This window comes from Tachysurus vachellii, chromosome 1 (assembly GCF_030014155.1).
Source record: "Tachysurus vachellii isolate PV-2020 chromosome 1, HZAU_Pvac_v1, whole genome shotgun sequence".
In the NCBI taxonomy this organism is placed as follows: domain Eukaryota; kingdom Metazoa; phylum Chordata; class Actinopteri; order Siluriformes; family Bagridae; genus Tachysurus; species Tachysurus vachellii.
This window is the reverse complement of record NC_083460.1, coordinates 5,860,694-5,879,872: the sequence shown is the minus strand read 5'-3', so window position 1 is coordinate 5,879,872 and position 19,179 is coordinate 5,860,694. Positions and strand designations below refer to the sequence as shown.

The 19,179-nt window shown below is 39.9% G+C and overlaps 1 protein-coding gene across 1 annotated transcript; it reads right to left on the bottom strand.

Moving 5' to 3' along the window:
• Nucleotides 1-125: 125 nt before the first annotated feature.
• On the bottom strand, nucleotides 126-18,235 carry vapal (VAMP (vesicle-associated membrane protein)-associated protein A, like). Its single transcript, XM_060869967.1, has 6 exons — nucleotides 18,077-18,235; nucleotides 6,588-6,740; nucleotides 5,519-5,622; nucleotides 3,330-3,410; nucleotides 1,880-2,062; nucleotides 126-1,320 (listed from the first exon to the last, which is right to left on the bottom strand). Exons 1-6 carry the CDS (start codon nucleotides 18,132-18,134, stop codon nucleotides 1,159-1,161), a joined length of 741 nt encoding a protein of 246 aa, XP_060725950.1. The 5' UTR covers nucleotides 18,135-18,235; the 3' UTR covers nucleotides 126-1,158.
• Between the last annotated feature and the right edge of the window lie 944 nt (nucleotides 18,236-19,179).

Sequence of the window (19,179 nt, the reverse complement as noted above, 5' to 3'; positions counted from 1 at the left end):
GATGGTTTAGAGATTATATATATATATATATATATATATATATATATTTATATATATCTGTGTGTGTGTGTGTGTGTGTGTGTGTGTATATGTCTAGAAAAGGAGGACATGGATGGCCCAGACACAACACAAAGAGGGGTGAAAAACCCACAGCTGTACGAGTGGAGTTTTTTTTTTCCCACTTTATTTCTTTAATGTTTAATAGCATTGGACAGGATAGGAGAGGTGTAGACTCGAACTTCAGTCAACATTTGCCTCAAGTAGTGATAAATGTTTTGTATTGAGGGAAAATAAAGAACATTAATAATATTAATAATATGATAGAACAGTAATAAAAGTCTGCATCGGTATCATTAGGGACAGGAAAAAAGACAAATGTACAAAAAGGAGGCATCTTTGATCCCAGCCCAACTGTTGACGTTCCTGTGGAAATGGAGAGGCAGCGAAGGGTAGAAATATCTGCCGTCTTTCTGATGCTGCCGGGGGTGAAAAGGGGTCACGAGGTCTTTAGTTTCTTTCGATTTGATTGAGGTTGTTTCCTTTTTTTTTTTTAAAAAGGCTTAAAATTACATTCACAAGACACCTAAAATTCCATTGAACTTTTTAATAAAACGAGAACGAGAGAGCGAGGAATGTGGTGGTGGTGATGGTGGTGATAAAGAGGACAAAAATATTCATATTAACACATTTAGAATTTGGGTCTCTGAGAGGTCCTGTCTTTTTTTTTCTTTGTGTGATGGTTTCATCACTCTCTCTTAAACCAATGCTGTGTTTTAAGCTTGTTTGCCGAGTTACCTTCTATCTATATCAAAGAAAGATACATTGTGGGAATAAAAAGAGACAGAGAGGAAAAGAGCTTTAAATCTGCTCCTTCTTTTTGTTCTCTCTTAGTCTCCACCATCTCTCCCTCTCTCTCTCTTTTTCCTCTCTCGTGTTGGACTAACTGTGTGTGAGGCTGGGGACGTTATGATGCCACACAGATGTGTGTTTCTGCCGCTGGCCCAGCTACCAATGATATGGCAAAGTCAACAGAAAGACATTCTCCTTTCATCCAGGCCTTGAGAGCTCTCCCTCCCTCCCTCTCTCCCTCTCTCTTTCCCTCTCTCTGGAACCGGTTGATGGGCAGGCAAACACGTCAGACTCCCCTCACTCGTCCATCTACAGAATGAACTTGCCGAGGAAGAATCCGATGAAGATGGCTGCTATGACGACCAGGAGTGATGGGAGGGAGCTGGTGGCCACCTCCCGGCCAATCAAAGAGCTGGAGTTGGAGGTTGTGTTCTCGGGTCGCTGAGCTTTCCTCATTCTTAATCCATCATCCTGAGAAAGTAGGATAAATGCAAGACATGATTCAAATACATGCCGTTCAACAACAGTGGTGATTTTTACTTCAGAGTGTCAGCTGAAGATCTAAAGATTTGTCAAATGCTAAAATTATGGTAAAATACACACAACCAGCAAAAACGTTTTTCTTTTGACTGTCATACAGCCAAATATATTATGTATAACTCCATAATATTCCTGTCAGATTATTATTTTTTTTTTAAATCTCACAGACTAACCGGTATTTCTACCATAATTTCACTTTCTTGTCTTCTTTGTAGTTAAACACCAAGCCACTTCCTGATTGGAGCTAAAACACTATACTGACTAATTCAAACAGACAGCGGTCAAATCGCATTGACATTTTAAATTGTTGTGAGCCTATAAACCACTCAGATTTCAGACTGGCGTGAGTTCCGGTGGTCTCCAAGTGGTTGAAAATGAACTCCAATTCCAAGTTATGTTCGTTCATCTTCAGGCCACTTTCTGTTCACACAATTCAAACATTTTTCAACTCCACACCCCCTGACTGCTCTGGTCTCTGTGCTAATGTTACCTTAAGCTGCCGGTTTTCCTCCTGCAGCTTGCTCATTTCCGACTGCAGTCGCTTGCACTCTTCGAGAACCTTCTTCATCTCTGTGTCGTCCAGGGCAGCGCTCGCAGTTTTGGGTGCAGACAGTCCTTCCACCTTGCAGGAGGCCAACACGGGGGCAGCCTTATTCACAGCATCCACATCGTTCTGCCATCGCCATTAAAAGCTCAGAGTTAGACGTGTAAACGCAGTGAAAAGTCAAAGCAACAGGACTTGGGAGCGGCACTGGCACTAGTCTGCAGCATGATCTGGGCCATAGCCAGGGACGATAATTGTGATGACATCACACTAATGAAAAGGGGCTATTGTGGTCCAATTTTTGCTGCTTTGTTACAGACAACAATAATCAAAAGCTCAGCCACTGACTCCTCATAAACTGTATGGTTTATATTTCTCCTTACTGTTCACACATTGGACTGTATTTTTGCACCACCTCTTGATTGACCGATGTAAACCTTGACCTTTGACCTACCTTGCATCCCTGTGCCTGACCCTCACTCATGTAACCCGTCTTATTCGTGGTCTCAGAACTGGGTGCAGTCATGAAACCCTGCAGCTCACTCCTACCACTAAGACTGCTGGGAGTTGGGGAAAAGGGAGGACGGGCTCCCAAATGGGTGAAGGACATGGATCAGGTTGGGGTGGGTGTGGCAAAGAGGTGAGGGGGCAGTCGTGGTGCCCGGTCAGTGGCAGTGTGAGTGTTTTTATTATTATTATTATTATTCCTTTTGGAATACTGAATTAGTTAAATCCCATAAGACTGAAGGAATAAGAAGAATCTTTACAAATTCTTTGTTCCTGTCACTCTTTCTCTTCGATTTCCTGTTCCTTTCTTCCTGTCTTTCTTTTTTCCCTTCCTATCCTTCCAGACCATCATATCCCATCATATATTTTGTACTTTTCCTCCCTGCTCAGTTCTTTTCATTCATTTTCTTTCCTTTTCCACTTTGCTTCCTGTTTATCTATCACTTAATTATTTTCTGTCTTTCTATTTTTTATCTTTCCTTCCATGTTCTTTCATTCGTTTGATCCCTTCTTTCTGTTCAGTTTTCTGTTTCCTTTCATTTCCTGTCGTTTTTTTATTGCTTCTTTGGGTTATTTCCCTTTCGCCCCACTCTTCCTCTTTCCAGCCTTCTATTCCCCTCTATTCCTTCCTTCCCCCTCTTTCATCGATCTCCCATCCTTCCCTTTGTTTAAATTTCTTCCCTTCTGTCCTATCCCCCATTTCCATTCCTCTTTTTCTTTCCTTGCTCACTTCATCATTCCCTTCTTTCCTTGCCTTTTTTCCTTTTTCTTTCCAAATTCGTTCCTTTTTCCTCCTTCCTTCTTTCACTGCCATTTTGTACATTTTCCATCCTCCTCTTCCTCGAGTCCCCTTTTCTTCCTCCAATCCTACAATTACTCATGTACTCACCATTTTATCGTTTTCAGAAGGCAGCTCGAACACACATCTCAGTTTGGAATCCATGAGCTCATCGGGTTTTGCGTCTTTCCACTGCAGGGTCGAAACACAGACATGCAATTCATCAGCCTTGACAAGGGAGCAGCTGCAACCTCATCCCGCACACATACACACGCTACACAAGCAGTCACAGTGAACCAGTTACACATCAGACACACCACATGTTTACACACACGCACACATGCCAGCACACCTAGCTCAAACTGTGACCCACCCCCCAGACTAACAAGGAAGAAATACCACTGACTGGGTTTTTGGTTAAAGTCTAAGGTTAATCTGCAGCCAGGAAAACGTCTGACACGTTACTGTAGCGCAGGTGCAATGAAGGGCTGAATAAGTTCCAACACCCGCAGTTCTATTAAATCAGCTCGACTGTAGCGACGAGGTCTTGATGCTTTTAGACTTTCTGTAAATCCCCGAGTGGAACTTTGGCTCGATAGCAAATGTTAAGACAATTTACCTTTCAGTAATTCTTCAATAACAGACATTAACATATTAAACTGCATATTTTCCCACTGCACTCTGAGGCCTGCAAATTTGCCCACAAATGTGACAGAACTGCAAATAAATCTGCCGACATGTTAGTTATGTTTTTAAATAAGCCGATAAATTTGATAATGTCCGGATCCGTCTGATCTGAGCCTTGGTATTTTGAGCTTTTGTAACAAGGCGAAAGAAATCTTGTACAATTTCTGTCACCAGTACATTCCTACAGATGTAGATGACTAGAATCTCCACATGATTCATTTTCATTGTCAGTTTAAAAAAACGTCAATGCTACACAACAATAATTACTGAACTTTAATACAGACAGTGGGGTTTTGGTTGATTCGTTCTGATTGTTAGCAGCGTGCCAACAAAATTAGATATGAAATATTAAATATCAGCTCTTTGGCAAACGTTTAAGGATTGGTGTGTTCTCTGAAGCGCTAGTGGTTGTTTGCCGCTAGCTTCTTGTGCTCGGTCACAGTCATGCAGTTCTGTGTGCTGTGTTCATTTCTCGAGCAATATAAACACCAGTTTATAGCCAGACTTATTTTATTTATTTTAAATTTCCTTGTTTTTACACACCATTACATTGCATTACATATTTTCATGTACTTCTATTTTCCCCAGTGGTTTCAGTAGATATTCTAGGATATATTTATTCTATTCTTTTTATATCGCAGAGAGTAACGTCAAAATTATTGACTGAGAAAGATTATAGAATCCAGACCCTATAGACTCGATAGAACATTAGGTTATACCTCTATACATTTCACCATGTAACGTGTGCCAACAATACTGTGAGTTTATACGATACTAAAAAAAAAAAATCTTGGCCAAATTGACTTGCTCTTGGTCTACAGCAGTCTGTGTGAGATCAGTAACGTCACGTGTGCTGCACATCAGATTGCGCGTTTCAGATCCTGTCGTGATAGTCGTACAATGCAACATTGACGTTCACACACACATTCCCAGATGTCTGCCAGGCCTTGTTTAGTCGGCCGTCTTTGCTTGCGAATGTGCTAAATCGTATCAAGAGTCCGAAGATGTTAACGCGCGACCGAGGGATTCTTTCATGATTTGCAACTGATATATACGTGTAGGATTTACATGCATCAAGATGTGTGAAGAGTGTGAACCTCTGCTAGGTCTGACTAATAAACAATTACATGGTGTTGTCTAGGATTTGTGGGTTTATTAGGGAGTGGCGTCAGGCTGTAATCCTGTGCTACATTTAGCCGAACGGACAAAACGGTAAAAAGGGTCATGGGTGTGATTTATGTTCCTGTTGTCTGGGTATAAACAGAAGCTTTAATGGCCAGTTATGATTGGTGCTATGGACACCTCAGATCCTGGGGATGTTTAATATCTGCAGTGATATGATGTAACAGTCAACCGAAGATCATTTTACTGCAAGCATGCACCTCTGAGATGTTAAAACTAAATATTTTCACTCCCATCATCCAGTGATGAAGGGCAGGACGGCGTCTTATAAAACGTGTTTTTGTACATTTATCCCACTTTTGCACATCATGGGACTCATCATGGGATATTTGTGATTTTTTTTATAAAAAAAAAAAAAAAAAAAAAAGCACATGCTGCCCTCTACTGACTCAAACGGAAGAATACAACACAAATCTCCACTTCATACTTACCATGGTCTCTGTGTCTGCGATGGCGGCCGGTGCGAAGATGGTTTGCACCATGAATTTGTGTTTACTTTTCTCATTGGGATCATAGTCAAAAGGCTGTAGCATTACTGTAAAAAACATAATAAAGAAATAGTGGGGGAAAAAAACATGAGAAACGTTTCAGAGCTAAAAAGGTTTAGACAGAGAACTCTGTACTCAAAAAACAAACCTCAACCTTTATATACATGACAATACTTTTTAGATCAGATTTTCATGATCGCACATTTAATACTTCTACGTAAAGCAGTAACAAATGATAATAATCGCTAATAAATCTGCTGCAGAAAGAATTAGTGCTTCAGTTTCGGTCAGAATTAAACTACAACCAATTCAGTACAGAGGCTTTTCGTTCCGTGAGCTGCTTTAAATATATAAACCCCCGAAAAAAAACTAAGACAGCTCTTAAGCCTCACTGGGCCTTGTTTCCCGGTGCTTGCGTGAAGCTGTGTGTATATGGTTTTTGTAGGCTAATTCAGACTAAAATTAAAATACAAAACGCTGATTTTCCTAGTGTTTGCATGTGCATGCTAATAAATTCCCAAGTGCAGCTCAGCAACACTAAATCCCCATTATTTTATAGGGCAATGTTCTATTTTTTCAGCAGGATCAAAAAATAAATAAATAAAAATAAAAACAATTAAACAATTTTTCACATTTATTTTATATTTAGGTCTAATTTTTAGATTGTGACCTTATAGGTGTTATATACACATGAACGATGGGGATATTTAATAACATCAAGACAAAGCAGCATAAAAAAGTGATAAGGATTTCAGATTAGGAAATGCGAGAGTTACTTGATTAATAAATGATGACGCTGAAGGTATTTTAGTCGCACTTTAACTGGACTGCATCAGCCTTTTATAAATTCCAATAACGGCAGCTGAAATATTAATAATTCCTTCTGAGGCAACATTTGAATGTAAACACATCTACACTTTTTCCTGCCCCTTAAAGTAACTGTTGGTTATAAATGTATAAAATAAGATGAGGTGATTGACAGCTGGTTTTAAGAGCTGGACGTGCAGCTGACCTGAGATGCTGATCGAGGCGCCGGGGTCGATGGCGCCGCTGTTGGGTCGTACGCAGTACCGGCGTGGTGCTGTGGTCTTCACTTTGAAACACACTCTTTTGTCTGACGGGTTCGTCAGCTTCAGGTTAGCTGTGACGACATCTGTGAACGGACCTGAGGGGATAAAAGAACATTTTAGCAAGGTCCGGCTACTAATGGATGTCCAGCTACAGTCGTTTGTCACCAGTCAGTCACATTTCCATCTCATTTTGACACGCGCTCTTGTCCAGAGAGACGTCTGACATCTAAACAACTGAGCGGTTGAGGGTTAAGGCCACTGCTCGAGTGCAAACAGTGGCTGCTTGATGGTCCTGAGATTTACTCTAACAACCTTCTGATCAGTAGCTCAACATCTTAACCACCGAGCTTAGACTTCCAGCCATAACCGTTCCCTTTGTGTTCCCAATGCGTAACCATTAATGATTCATTCATAGCTATAAATAAAACATGAATTTAATTACGTGGTTACGTTTTGTTTCGTAACAGCGATTCACATTACCGCTTTTGACTAGAGACTTGCACGACAAACAGACGAGATCCGGTATACATTTATTTGAAGTCAGAACAAACCCATATTCTGTAAGTATTTCTCTTTAAAAATGTTGGTGACTTTTTTTTTTTTTTAAACCGTGCTGTTCCCTCACCAACAAGACAATAGACGGTAAAAGAAGGAAGAAAACTTTGTTAACTTTTCATGGTCGGTTCTTCTGCCGTATTTTTAGAATATTCAAGCAATTCATGAAGCAGTACACAAATTCCAATCTGTTTAACATGACCTTAGAAGGTCTTAGTTTCTGCAGGATGTTCAACACAAACACGATCGAGTCACTCTGAGGACAGAGGAAAAAAAAAACAACACACTGCACTTTCAGCTTGAACATCCCTTGTGCTTTAACACCTTGTAATTGAGTGTTACTCAGGTAATTACTTCACTACTGTGAAATCTCAATTTTGCGCTTATTCGGATCGGTGGCTACATTCTGAGAACTCTTGGCGTACTGGTAACAGCCTGACTGTATTTTCACAGGCTGAAACTGCTGCTACTCACACCATCTAACTGAGAAATGTGGAAATAATGACTTGGAAAACCCCAGAGAGAAGTGTTCAGGTTGAATGCGTTTCCACTTCACTGAGGTTGTTCCTAGCATTAATCTCTTACTGTCGTCTTTACCTTTTTGTGAGTTATTCATTGCTAGTGAAGAATACGTTTATGCAGTTTAAATACTGAATAAATACTCAAACTGATGAAGCATCTCAAAAGGTAGAAATGTTGGGGTGTCACTACTAAGGCAATTAAAATAAAAGCTACACTACTGATGACTTAATAGCATACATGTTAATAGCTAGCGGTTGACTGGTTGATCATGGTGGTCATTTAGATCCTAGTTCTTATTTTGTGACCACAGATATTAACTACACAACATTCGAAGCAGCTTGCAAGAATGATCTCAGATATTCCATAGTTTTTTTTTTGGTCCGAGATGCGTCGTATGGCAATCAGCGCATTTAGCCAAAGCCATGTTTGCTTCACGCGTGCTGAACATAATTACTTTCGTGTCATAATTGTAGGAGGTTAAAAGAATCCTGTGCTTGCAATTTTGCAAATTCAAGTAGTGAAGAGAAGAGAAGAGAAGAGAAGAGAAGAGAAGAGAAGAGAAGAGAAGAGAAGGGGAAAAAATACCACAGAAATTCAAGTTGCATCACAAATTCCGACAAATGCTCCGACGAGCATTATTGGCTGCAACAATTAAAAAAATAAATGAACTCAGCAAAATCGTGAGGAATTGATTTACATAAGTACTGCAATGCCAGAGCAGCAACTATTAAAAAAAAAAAAAAAAAAAAAAAAAAAGGTATGTCACTGTTGTAGATGTACACAATGTTGTGCTAAAAATATATCATAACAAGAACAGGTCAATGAAATGGATTAATGAATTATGGTGTTAATGCCCCCTTTAAAAGTCTGCCTGATGCAATGCCATGGTAATTTAGTGGTGAAGGAAATCATTATATGCTTTAGCAAAACTGGTCTAGCACAGATATGCTTAAAAAAAGCAGTACCATGTTATTAATCCATAATAAGTACACAAGAATAAGACAAGCACGGTTGAAAAAAAGCATCAATTTCAATGCTAGCTAACGTAACCTGGTAATTTATGACAGGGCGGCTATTATTTGTTGACAGGGAATAAAGGAAAAGAATATTAGACGCAGCAGGCTATGGAGATGGACCTGGCTGCCTTCACGGTCGGTTGTGCGGGACATCGTTCAATTCTAGTGAATTGTGTCTTTAATTTCCTGACATGTATAACTGTAGGGTAAGCAAACGTCCAAACTCAAGAGCTGATCAATAAAAAAAATTTTTTTTTATAAATCTTTCAAGTCTAAAATGGTTAGATAAGAAGCAGAAGGGAAGATAAGACCCATCATAAAGGACGGTAGTAAGTGCCATGTTAAGTCATTAAGAGTTTGGTCATTAACAGTGCTGATATAAAGACATAGATCTTCCATGTCCTAACAGATTACGACAGTCTGGTGAAAGAAAAAAAAAAGGAAGTAATTTACGCTTAACCAGAACAATCAGTACTATTCCAGTTCCCTTAATACATTATATGTCCAAAAGATATGGACACCAGACTATTACATTCCAGATTGAATCTCTTTTGCTGTTACAATAAGCTCCACTCTTCTGAGAAGCTTCTGAGAAGCCTTTCCACTAAAGTGTGTCGGTTTATCAAGAGCATTTGAAGGTCAGGTGAGAAGGCCTGGGGTGAAGTCTGTTTTGATTCATCCCAAAGGTGTTCAGTGGGATTGTGGTCAGGGCCGTGTTTAGACAACAAGTTTTTCTACCTCAACTTTAGCAAACCATGTCTTCATGGGATCTGCTTTCTGCACAAGGGTGGACCAAGTGTGGAGTAACTCTGTGGTAACAGATTGAGGAAAACCAACATACAGGTGAAGTGTCCACAAACCTTTGGTCATATGATTGTGTTTTGATGACGGTGGTAGAAAGTGTTGTCTAACGTTGCAAAATCTCCCAGAGGTGTTCGACTGGGTTGACTGTGAAGGCCACTGCATATGATTTACCTCATTATCATCGTCATGATAACTGTTGTTGAAGCTCTGTCGAAATGGACGGCTCATCCTGGAACTATCCGAATGTCAGGATGACAATCTTTCTTCACGGGTCAAAGTTGACCAGCTGAAAGATTCTTACTGACACATCGACCTACACCTTAGCCAGCTAAATAAAAACATTCTTTCAGAGCCAGTGCATTTGTTTAAATTGTCTCCTGCCTGTACAGCAACTGATAAAAAAATAGTTAATGATACTCAGACTTTTGGACCATAATGTTGCTTATCTGCTGTTTAGTTACTGCTGAACCAGCCCCATTGTTTTCCAGAAATTGTTTGCTTTACAGTTGGGTGTGGTGAAGGAGAGAGTGTTTCACCGAGAACATTCCAACAGTAAAGCACTTTGCAATGAGAGAGACTCCAGAATGTGCTTTGGTTTTGCTCTAGATAGCACCTGTCTTCAGGCCATGGCACAAAGAACACAACTGAAAATGGCAGCTATACAAAACACTGACAAACACTTCTTACAGAACACAAGCTGATACTCAGGGTCAACGATTAACTCAAGGGTTAATGAGATATTTTGTACAGATTTTTAACCTCGCATACGGGCAAGGCGGCGATCGGATTTGACTCAATTTGTGAGAATTATACGCACTCAGTTCCTAATTTACATTTAAAAATCAGCTCACTGACAGCAAAACGTATCTATTAAAGACGAGCTGACCGTCTACCTTTAAACGTTATTAAGGTAATAAATCCTATTAATCAGTGCGGTTTACATTCCATGAGAGGTTTATGATCGTTCCCTGTTGTTTTTATAGTAACAGCCTACACAAGGACTTGTATGAAGTGTATTTGATACTGTGAGGTTTTCTGTAAAGAAACACTGTTGTTCTTAAAAAAACAAATAAAACATGTTAGTATTTACACTGTTAGAAAAAGTTCTATGCTTATTATACTTAGTGTTTCAGGAAAATAATTACTATAATAAGAACTTTGAGTCTAGCTATTTTCCAATCACAGCCTACCTGTGAGATTTATTGCTTAATTATTAAATCGGTAGCAAATGTCATGTCATTGTTATTGGTTTTGGGCAAGCAGATTACAAACATTCTTCTGCTTTCTTTTTACACCATGGACCATAAACCTGATCTTGACACGTACTTGTGGCTTTACAGATTCAATGCACTACCAGCTGCGAGTCAGTTGAGACCGAATCGGTATCGGTGTCTGTATTCGGATCCCAAATCGATACCTTTTCATTTAGTAGCATACTATTACTCAGAATATGTTCTCAGAATCTGCCAGGAACAGCTTAATATGTTGATCCCATAACAGGATGTGGAGCATATTGTTCACTATACCCACAATACCCATTTAATTTTTATCGGTGAAGCTTCAGAGGTTTCCATGTGAAATATCCAGCAATTCCCTACAGTCACCACTAGACTAGATGGCTAGAATTTAATAACAAATTTAGTGAAGCCATCTAGCAGTTTTACCTTTCCGCTAGAGAGATTTAATTTAATATACACGGTTCTCTCTTCCAAAACTATTGGAACGGAACAACCCGTTCATACGTTATTGTTGTAGACTGAAGACGTTTGTGTTTCTGATCAAAAGGTGACTGACAATTTCATCTATAATTTCCTGGTGTTTATGTGTAGATGTGTTAAACTACATAGAATATAGCATATTTTGTATGAGCGCAGGCAAAAAAAAAAAAATAAATAAATAAATAAATAAATAATGGAGCACGTGACTGACAGGTATTTCTTGTTAGATTGATTGTTAAACATTTACTCCTGGTTTAGCTTTTAGTTCCCCGTGAAGACTGCATTTGCTGTTAACGAAGATAAGCCAAGGATAAGGATAAGCAGTGTATGGGGGGGAAAAAAAAAAAAAAAAAAAAAAAGCAAACCGGTCTGAGGTAGAGAAAAGTGGGAAAAACACAGGTCAGGAACATAAACATAAACGTTGGGCATAGCCAATACAACAATTTGTAAAACCTGTAACATACTGAGCAACAGACATCGAACATGCCGGGTAATAAAAACAGCAGCAGCTGACGTCAATCGTTGTGAGAACTTTAAAGAAAAACTCAAAAACAACAGTCAGTGACATGAAGGGATGAAGGCATCATAATCCACCATTTGAAGACTTGAGGTGGGAAATTGGATATGCGGAGTGTGAAGAAGGTAAAACTCTAATCTCATGATCCAATACATAGCTCATCTGTGAAACAAGGTGGTGGTGGTAGTATCTTTTAGCGACAATTGAGATGAAGTTCAATTAGAACAAAGCTATGGCTCTTTTGACCAGACATGACACGTATTATCACATTAGCCATCATCAGGTGCGCTACAACACGGTCAGATAAAGTTAGACTCGTTTTGAAAACACAGAGCCGAACGTTTGATGAATGACTGTCAGCAGAACAAGAACCCTTTGTTGCAAAACGTACTAAAAAGGGAAAAAAAAAGGTAATGTAATAATTACATCATCTTATAAAAAGAATAACAAAAAGCCAGATAGTCCTGTGAGTCTGCTTAGCTTGTGTCTTGTGCAAAGTGAGACACGTGCTTGATTCTGGGTAGAATATCTCTCACTGCAGCTGAAACCGAGATAGAGTTTCCTTGGAAGTGGCCCGAAGCAACCTCTTTAACGCTCCTGCTCCGCGCCGGAGTGTGTGTCGTCATCTCACCTGCGAAAAAAATCACGCCGGGGACTAAACACTGATTACGTGAAAAGTCGCCGGAAACCTGAAGCCCTCTCTGAGCAAATGGCAGAAAAAAGGCAGAAAGTACTGTTGAAAATGTATTAGCGCCTGGAATAAATCTGAGCCCCACCAAATATGGACTCGTCGCCAACATCTGTAACAGATGAAAGGCTGATGTTAAAGCTAACCTGCAGCCTCATTAAAATAACACATTTGCAACAACCAAGCTGAACTAAGAAAAAGAAAAAAGAACAAAACAACCTAATCACCATGGAAGGCCACAATCACTGGACCAATATACTCATTAAAAGTGAAAGCAACCTACACCCAAGGCATCGCATCCTGCACTAACCCCAACTTCTGCACTTAACGAGAGCAAAAAAAAAAACAGATAAAAATGGAGTTAAGGATCACTGACTTTTTAGATGCTCAAGCAAATAGCAAGCATCATTAGAAGAAATTCTTCATTCATGTACAGCGCTGAGCAGCTCAGACTCTCTGTCAGGTCACAGCACAGGGATTAAAAGCATTCCAACTGCTCTGGTAAGGGATGAAAGATCTCCTCCTACGCTACAAGAAAAATTGCCTTTTTTATTTTATTTGTTTTAAATAACAGACCGTACGAGTTCATTAACATGAATTAATAACGTGTGATGGTCCTCGTACACTGCCATGTATTTGTGTAAGAGTTTCAGTCAACATAGTCACGTGTCAGCCGTCGCAAAAAATGCTGATACACAACACACCAAAAAAAAAAAAAAAAAAAAAAAATAAAAAAAAAAAAAAAAGGAAGTCACAAGATTATATTTTTCCTTCTGTCCAAAATCTGAAGGATGGCTAATTTCAGCCCTGTATATGTTGAGACATCATTTTTCATAAATCTAGACCAGAGATTATTTGTATACTGGCTTTGGTCTATTTATGCTCCAGTGTCGAAGCTGGTTATGATGATGATTTGAAGCACTGAATAGAAGAAATTCAAACTAGCCGCAAACTGGTGGACTCTGTGTTTTTGTTTCCGTATACACAACACAAAAAAATTATAAATAAAAAATTAAACCATTAGTCTGGCTAAAACGTGAGGCTCAGACATGTCTCTCACAGGATGAAACACACTGGGTTTACTACGTTAGGTCTTACCCCAACAAAATTATTGGCGTCGTTATTAAATTGTCAGAATATACCGTATTTATATAATTTACACCAATTTAACAAGTTTGTTACTGCAGCTCAAAATGTCCATTATTGCATACTAGATAACAATAAAGTACATTTTTGATATAGTCTATCTGTTGTAGACTACAAATAACTACCAGGCACTTTTAAGGAAAAACATTTTATGTTCAGCTCTTAAAAAGAAACTGTACATCTCTGTACACAATATAAATCAGCTTAGTGTGCACATTGTATTTTTCAGGAAAGGAGCTTGTACTAGAAGTAAGAAGTCCTGTGTTAAATGTCACACCTGATGAGTAAGGCAACAAAACCTTTTCTATACTAATTGCCCTTCCTCAAAAGGGTCCGTATCTTGTGAAACAGCCTAAATACTTTTAGGATGAAAACCTAAACCTGTCGTCACTCAGTGTTGCATATCTTTTGTTATTATACGTCGCTTAACTGAGTAAAACATTCTTAAAAAGAATAACTTAAGTTTGTTTTACACGTTCAGATCTGACAAAAGCGAAGACGGCATTTCTATGACTCAGCTCATTATGACTCATACCATCGCCTACTACGATCACAAGGCTTTTCTGATAGCCGGGTTTGTAACGGATAATAATAATAATAATATGCATATAAAAGGTCATCGTGGATGATTCAGGAAAGTGCTTTACTACTTAAGCGTGGACTACTTGCTCTCACAGGCTTTGGTCATTCACTCAGCAGTGTAAGATCTACTCTTGATCGTATTCCTGCAGTCATACAAACAAACAGGACTTTACAGAACTGCAGCATTTCCTGTGCAACAGGGTGTCCTCAATTATTTATCTTTAGAGCCTGTGACAGAAAACAAGACGCACAGAAAACGTTGTTTGATTATTTTTGGTTGCGGTTAATATTCTGCTTTTTTTCCCCCCCAAATATGGCACCAAGACCGTAGCTAATCACAATGTCGGTCTTTCCTCAAGTGGACAGTGTTGCATGTATTGTTCTACACAATATTATATTACACACGAGTTATATTTTTCCACCTACAGCTTATCCAGCTGGCTAAATTTCCAAAACAAAAGTGGCTTTATTGCCGAATACATAGTGAAAATTACCTGGCAGAACCACTCCTCATGAGAGGAGGTCTATTCGTTGTTCCCTGCCAGTCTCGAATCGGGTGCGGAAGCAAAACAGGGTTTCATGGCCTGTCCGTTTGCTAAATGGATTCATGATTCAATCCAGCTTCCATTTGTAAATCTAATCCTTGGGAAATGTCCGTGCTACGCCACGCCACTTAGTGACCGAGTCAGCTAAGATACGTGCTTGGGTGCTGGTTACTCGTGTTGCACGGCATATAATGTGTTACAAAATTCCCACACTGGGATGATCTTCAGGTAATACGATACCCCTTAACATCTGAATATCTTGTATCTTGCAAAGTCTCATATCTGGATTATATACTGATAAGATTTGTATTCTTACCTGTAGTCTACAGTACACTAGTAGCTGTAACTGCATTCACTGCATATTCGTTCTCACAGAAAAACAATGTTGTAAGGCTACTCTGTACTAGGAAGCTTGTGTCCTCTTTCTCTACAGTGGCTTCACCATCTCCTCCACTTTCACTCATGCTGTACCAGTCTCCCAGGCCTCCCTGTCTCTATAAATAACACTGAGGGGGAGAGGGAGACTGAGGGGGGAGAGAGAGAGAGATGGAGAAAGACATCAGATTCAGTGAGGAATAGAAAGAACAAGAGACGGACAACAGACGCAGAGAGGAAAAACGTGAGAAAGAAGAGATGGCAGGGACAAAACAGAATCTGAGAGAACTAAGAACTAGAGAGACAAATTAAATTAAACACACATCAGGAAGAATTGATGAATAGAGAAGCAGACGAAGATGGACATAGAAAGAGAGCAGGTGTGTGTGTGAGTGAGAGAAAGTGAGAGAGACAGTGAGAGAGAGACAGAGAGAGAGCGAGAGAAAGAGAGAAAGAGAGAGAGAGAGAGAGAGAGAGAGAGAGAGAGAGAGAGAGAGAGAGAGTGTCGCAGATCTGCTGCTGCTGCTTTTAGCTCAGTGGACACGGCGGCTTTGGCCTTTCAAAGCTTGAGCAGCAGTTCAGTGCTGAGAGAATCGTGTAAACAGGAGCTAAACGAAGACGTTCCTCCTGGACCGATGAACTGTGGGAGATCTCTGTGCCAGGTGATACAGGGACACTTGATTCGACCTGCACCTGCAGGCAAGGTTTGCTGCCAGATCATGTGACTAATGGTGGAAAACAACAGTGCAGCTCAGGACGAGTGCAGCTAGTTAATGTATGACCAGAGGGATGAAATGTTTAAAGTGGTGTTTTAATAACATGGTGGTGCAATTTGTGTTTTTTGGGTGAGCGAGTAGTCATGGAAGTCAATCGCTAAAAAATATTTGTTAGTTAAGAATTTATTTTCCAGCAAAAAAATAAAAAATAATCAAAGCATGGATGATGAGCACAAATATTGGAATCATTTTACTACACAGACACAACTGCCATCTGTACAGCATCCTGACCTAATTCACAGGAAACAGCATTCTACAGGCTAAGATTAGACTACAAAGCATTCAAGTCAGCTGAGGTGTTGAGCAACATGTTGAGCATCATTATAGATTAGATTGACAGCTTATAGAAGAGGACAGAGAGACAGTCCGACAAACACTCCTCAAGACAAGATATCTCAAGGGACATGAGCAACCGATCTCCTGACTTTATGATCCAAATACTTGGCCAAGTCCTGGTCACAAACACACTATTGACACTATCGACACTATCAACAGGACAATTATGTGTGGTTTCCGAAATAGGATTTTATCGCATTAGCAATTAAATTTGTGTGTGTACATTTCCACTTTGGTTGTTGTAAGATGTCTGACAGCATGGAGATTTCATTGTGAAGTGTGTTTTACATCAAAGTAAAGTCCAAAAACAGTTCTGGAAGATTTGTAGCAGACAGCAGTGCTGTACGCCAGGTTTGCATCTGATGGAACCAAAGGCACTGCAATCTGACAAGGTCCAAATTAATGTCTGCATAATATGTATTTTTTGCAAAACATGGCATCCAAATCATCATGGACAAGATGAGTTTAGCTGCATGTACAAAAATATCTTTTTAACAAGATTTGAAATCATATACAAATGTATGAATGGTCCAATTTATTACCAATTTAAACCAGATATGCTCAACTATTGAATTTGGAAAATTACATATTCGCTCACATGACAAACCATGTTGTGATTGGTTAAACAGGTGTCCATGTGACAATTAGTGAGATTTAATTGGCTGAATGTTTTCGTTGTCCATTTACAACATCGAATCTGTCAAACTAACCTATCAGATGTAAACTAACCTATCAGATGTTGTCTGGGATCTAGTAGTAAGAAACAAGGCACACGGCAACTGATCTTTAATTGTTATTTAATGCCCGAGATCATCATTGATGTTAAATATGAGTTTATGAGTTTGTGTGTTGTGTTTTTCCTCTCAGACTACAACCTTTGCATAATTTAAAGTCACTTTACAGGCTGCTGAATGTAGGATAAATGCTTCTGAAAGGTACAGATGATAATGCAGAATTGATCTGTGTGCACACACCCTGGTGCTTTCGTGCTGAAGCCATCAAGCTAAAGTCCTGTTTCGTCCTCAGAACCCCGCCCTCCTCAGATACATCACCGAGCCCCAGAGTCGAGCTATTAATCAATTAATCCCTTTTTATATATAAAACCATACTAACAAAATGGAATTGACTAAAACATAAGGGTTGCTAGATGGCTTCCTTCAAAAATATTGAACTAGGAACACTGTCTTCTTGTAATGTACCTTGTCTGACAGAGCATCAAATATTTATGTGAGCTATCTGACAACCTTCGATTCGCTAAACGAGTTCATTAAATAAAAACACACACGTGTCATACTTTTGGATTTAAACGTACAATTGTGCGTGTCAAATATACCTTTGTCTAATGTGGCTATTTCAAAGTTACGCCAGCCAACGAATTAGCCTACATCAGCACCTGCTAGCTTGCTAGCTAGCTAGCATTAGCCACGTCGTCCCTGTAACCCTATCCACACTGACTAGCTCGTGCTAACGCTAGCGTCAGATGCTAACTAATCAATTCGGTGCCAAAAAAGAAGCCGGGCACTGAAATGACCAGTGTGTAGTTAGAGAAAAATATGACCAAGAAGTCAAACTAATCATTAGTGTAAGTCTGGGATCAGAATACATATTCTGTCGCGGTTGGTGTATTGTGTAACGTATAAGCGGAGTTAGCCGGTGAAGCTAGCCGATGTAAGGTGAGTGCTGGGCCGCATAGCGACGTCACTCGAGCCCGGGGATCCGCAGTTGCCCGAGTTCCTCTGCCTCAAACATGGCGGCGGATACAGGCAGCGTGAAATCCGTGGCTAACTTATATATAATAAAACATCCTCCTGACCGGGTGTCAGTTGCGGGTCGGAAGCGCATTTGCCTTACCTTTGAATTTGAGGTCAGTCGGGGGATCGAGGATGAGGATCTGCTCCAGCTTGGACATGTTTGCCGGGGGATTCGCAGCGCCGGATCGCCGTTTCCAGAGAGCCACCGAGCGCGAGCGCGGAGAAATCCAAGTCCTCACCACTGACACGGGAGCGCGCGCGCGCACACACACACACACACACACACACACACACACACACACACACACACACACACACACACACACACACACACACACACACACACACACACACACACACACACACACACACACACACACACACACACACACACACACACACACACGGGAGCGCGCACGCAGATCTCACACGCCAGAACAAGCGTCCAACACCGCCGTCAATTATCCGCCTCTGGAGTTAAACAAACTCAATTTATCTGTTCCTAGCTACAATAAATTCAATATAGTCGTTTCACTAATTGTGTACAGTCAGAGGAAAATACATGACCAGTAAGCAGTATTTCCATATATATTATATTATATTATATTATATTATATTATATTATATTATATTATATTATATATTATTTCTCCAAATAGTTCAACTTCTGTCATGGAGAAAAATTCTATTCAATTCTAATTTATTTGTATAATTATCATTGTCTAAAAGCAGCTTTACAGAAGTATGGAAACAGAAGAGAGAGAAAAAGAAAATTAATTAATTAAAAAAAATACTTAAAATTTATGATACTATATACAGTATCTATCCCTATCGAGCAAGCCGGAGGCGACGGCGGCAAGGAAAAGACATGATGAAGAAACCTTGAGAGGAACCAGATTCAGAAGGGAACCCATCCTCATTTGGGTGACATGCTACATTTACATTTACAGCATTTAGCAGACACCCTTATCCAGAGTGACTTACAACTGAGCAACTGAGGGTTAAGGGCCTTGCTCAGGGGCCCAGCAGTGGCAGCTTGGTGGACCTGGAGTTTGAACTCATGACCTTCCGATCAGTAGCCCAACACCTTAACCACTGAGCTAGCACATCCCCTACGCTACAGTAAATAGTGTAAATGTAAATAATGTCCATTCTACAACAGTTTGTAATAGTCCTACCGAGAGCTCCTGAAAATAGTCTCCC

Excerpts from the sequence above, each read along its gene's own strand:
- vapal (XM_060869967.1), bottom strand. The coding sequence starts at position 18,134 with ATGTCCAAGCTGGAGCAGATCCTCATCCTCGATCCCCCGACTGACCTC. Across the intron at positions 5,623-6,587 it reads CGCCTCGATCAGCATCTCAG|TAATGCTACAGCCTTTTGAC; the intron begins GTCAGCTGCACG and ends TGTTTTTTACAG. Across the intron at positions 1,321-1,879 it reads AGGAAAACCGGCAGCTTAAG|GATGATGGATTAAGAATGAG; the intron begins GTAACATTAGCA and ends CTACTTTCTCAG.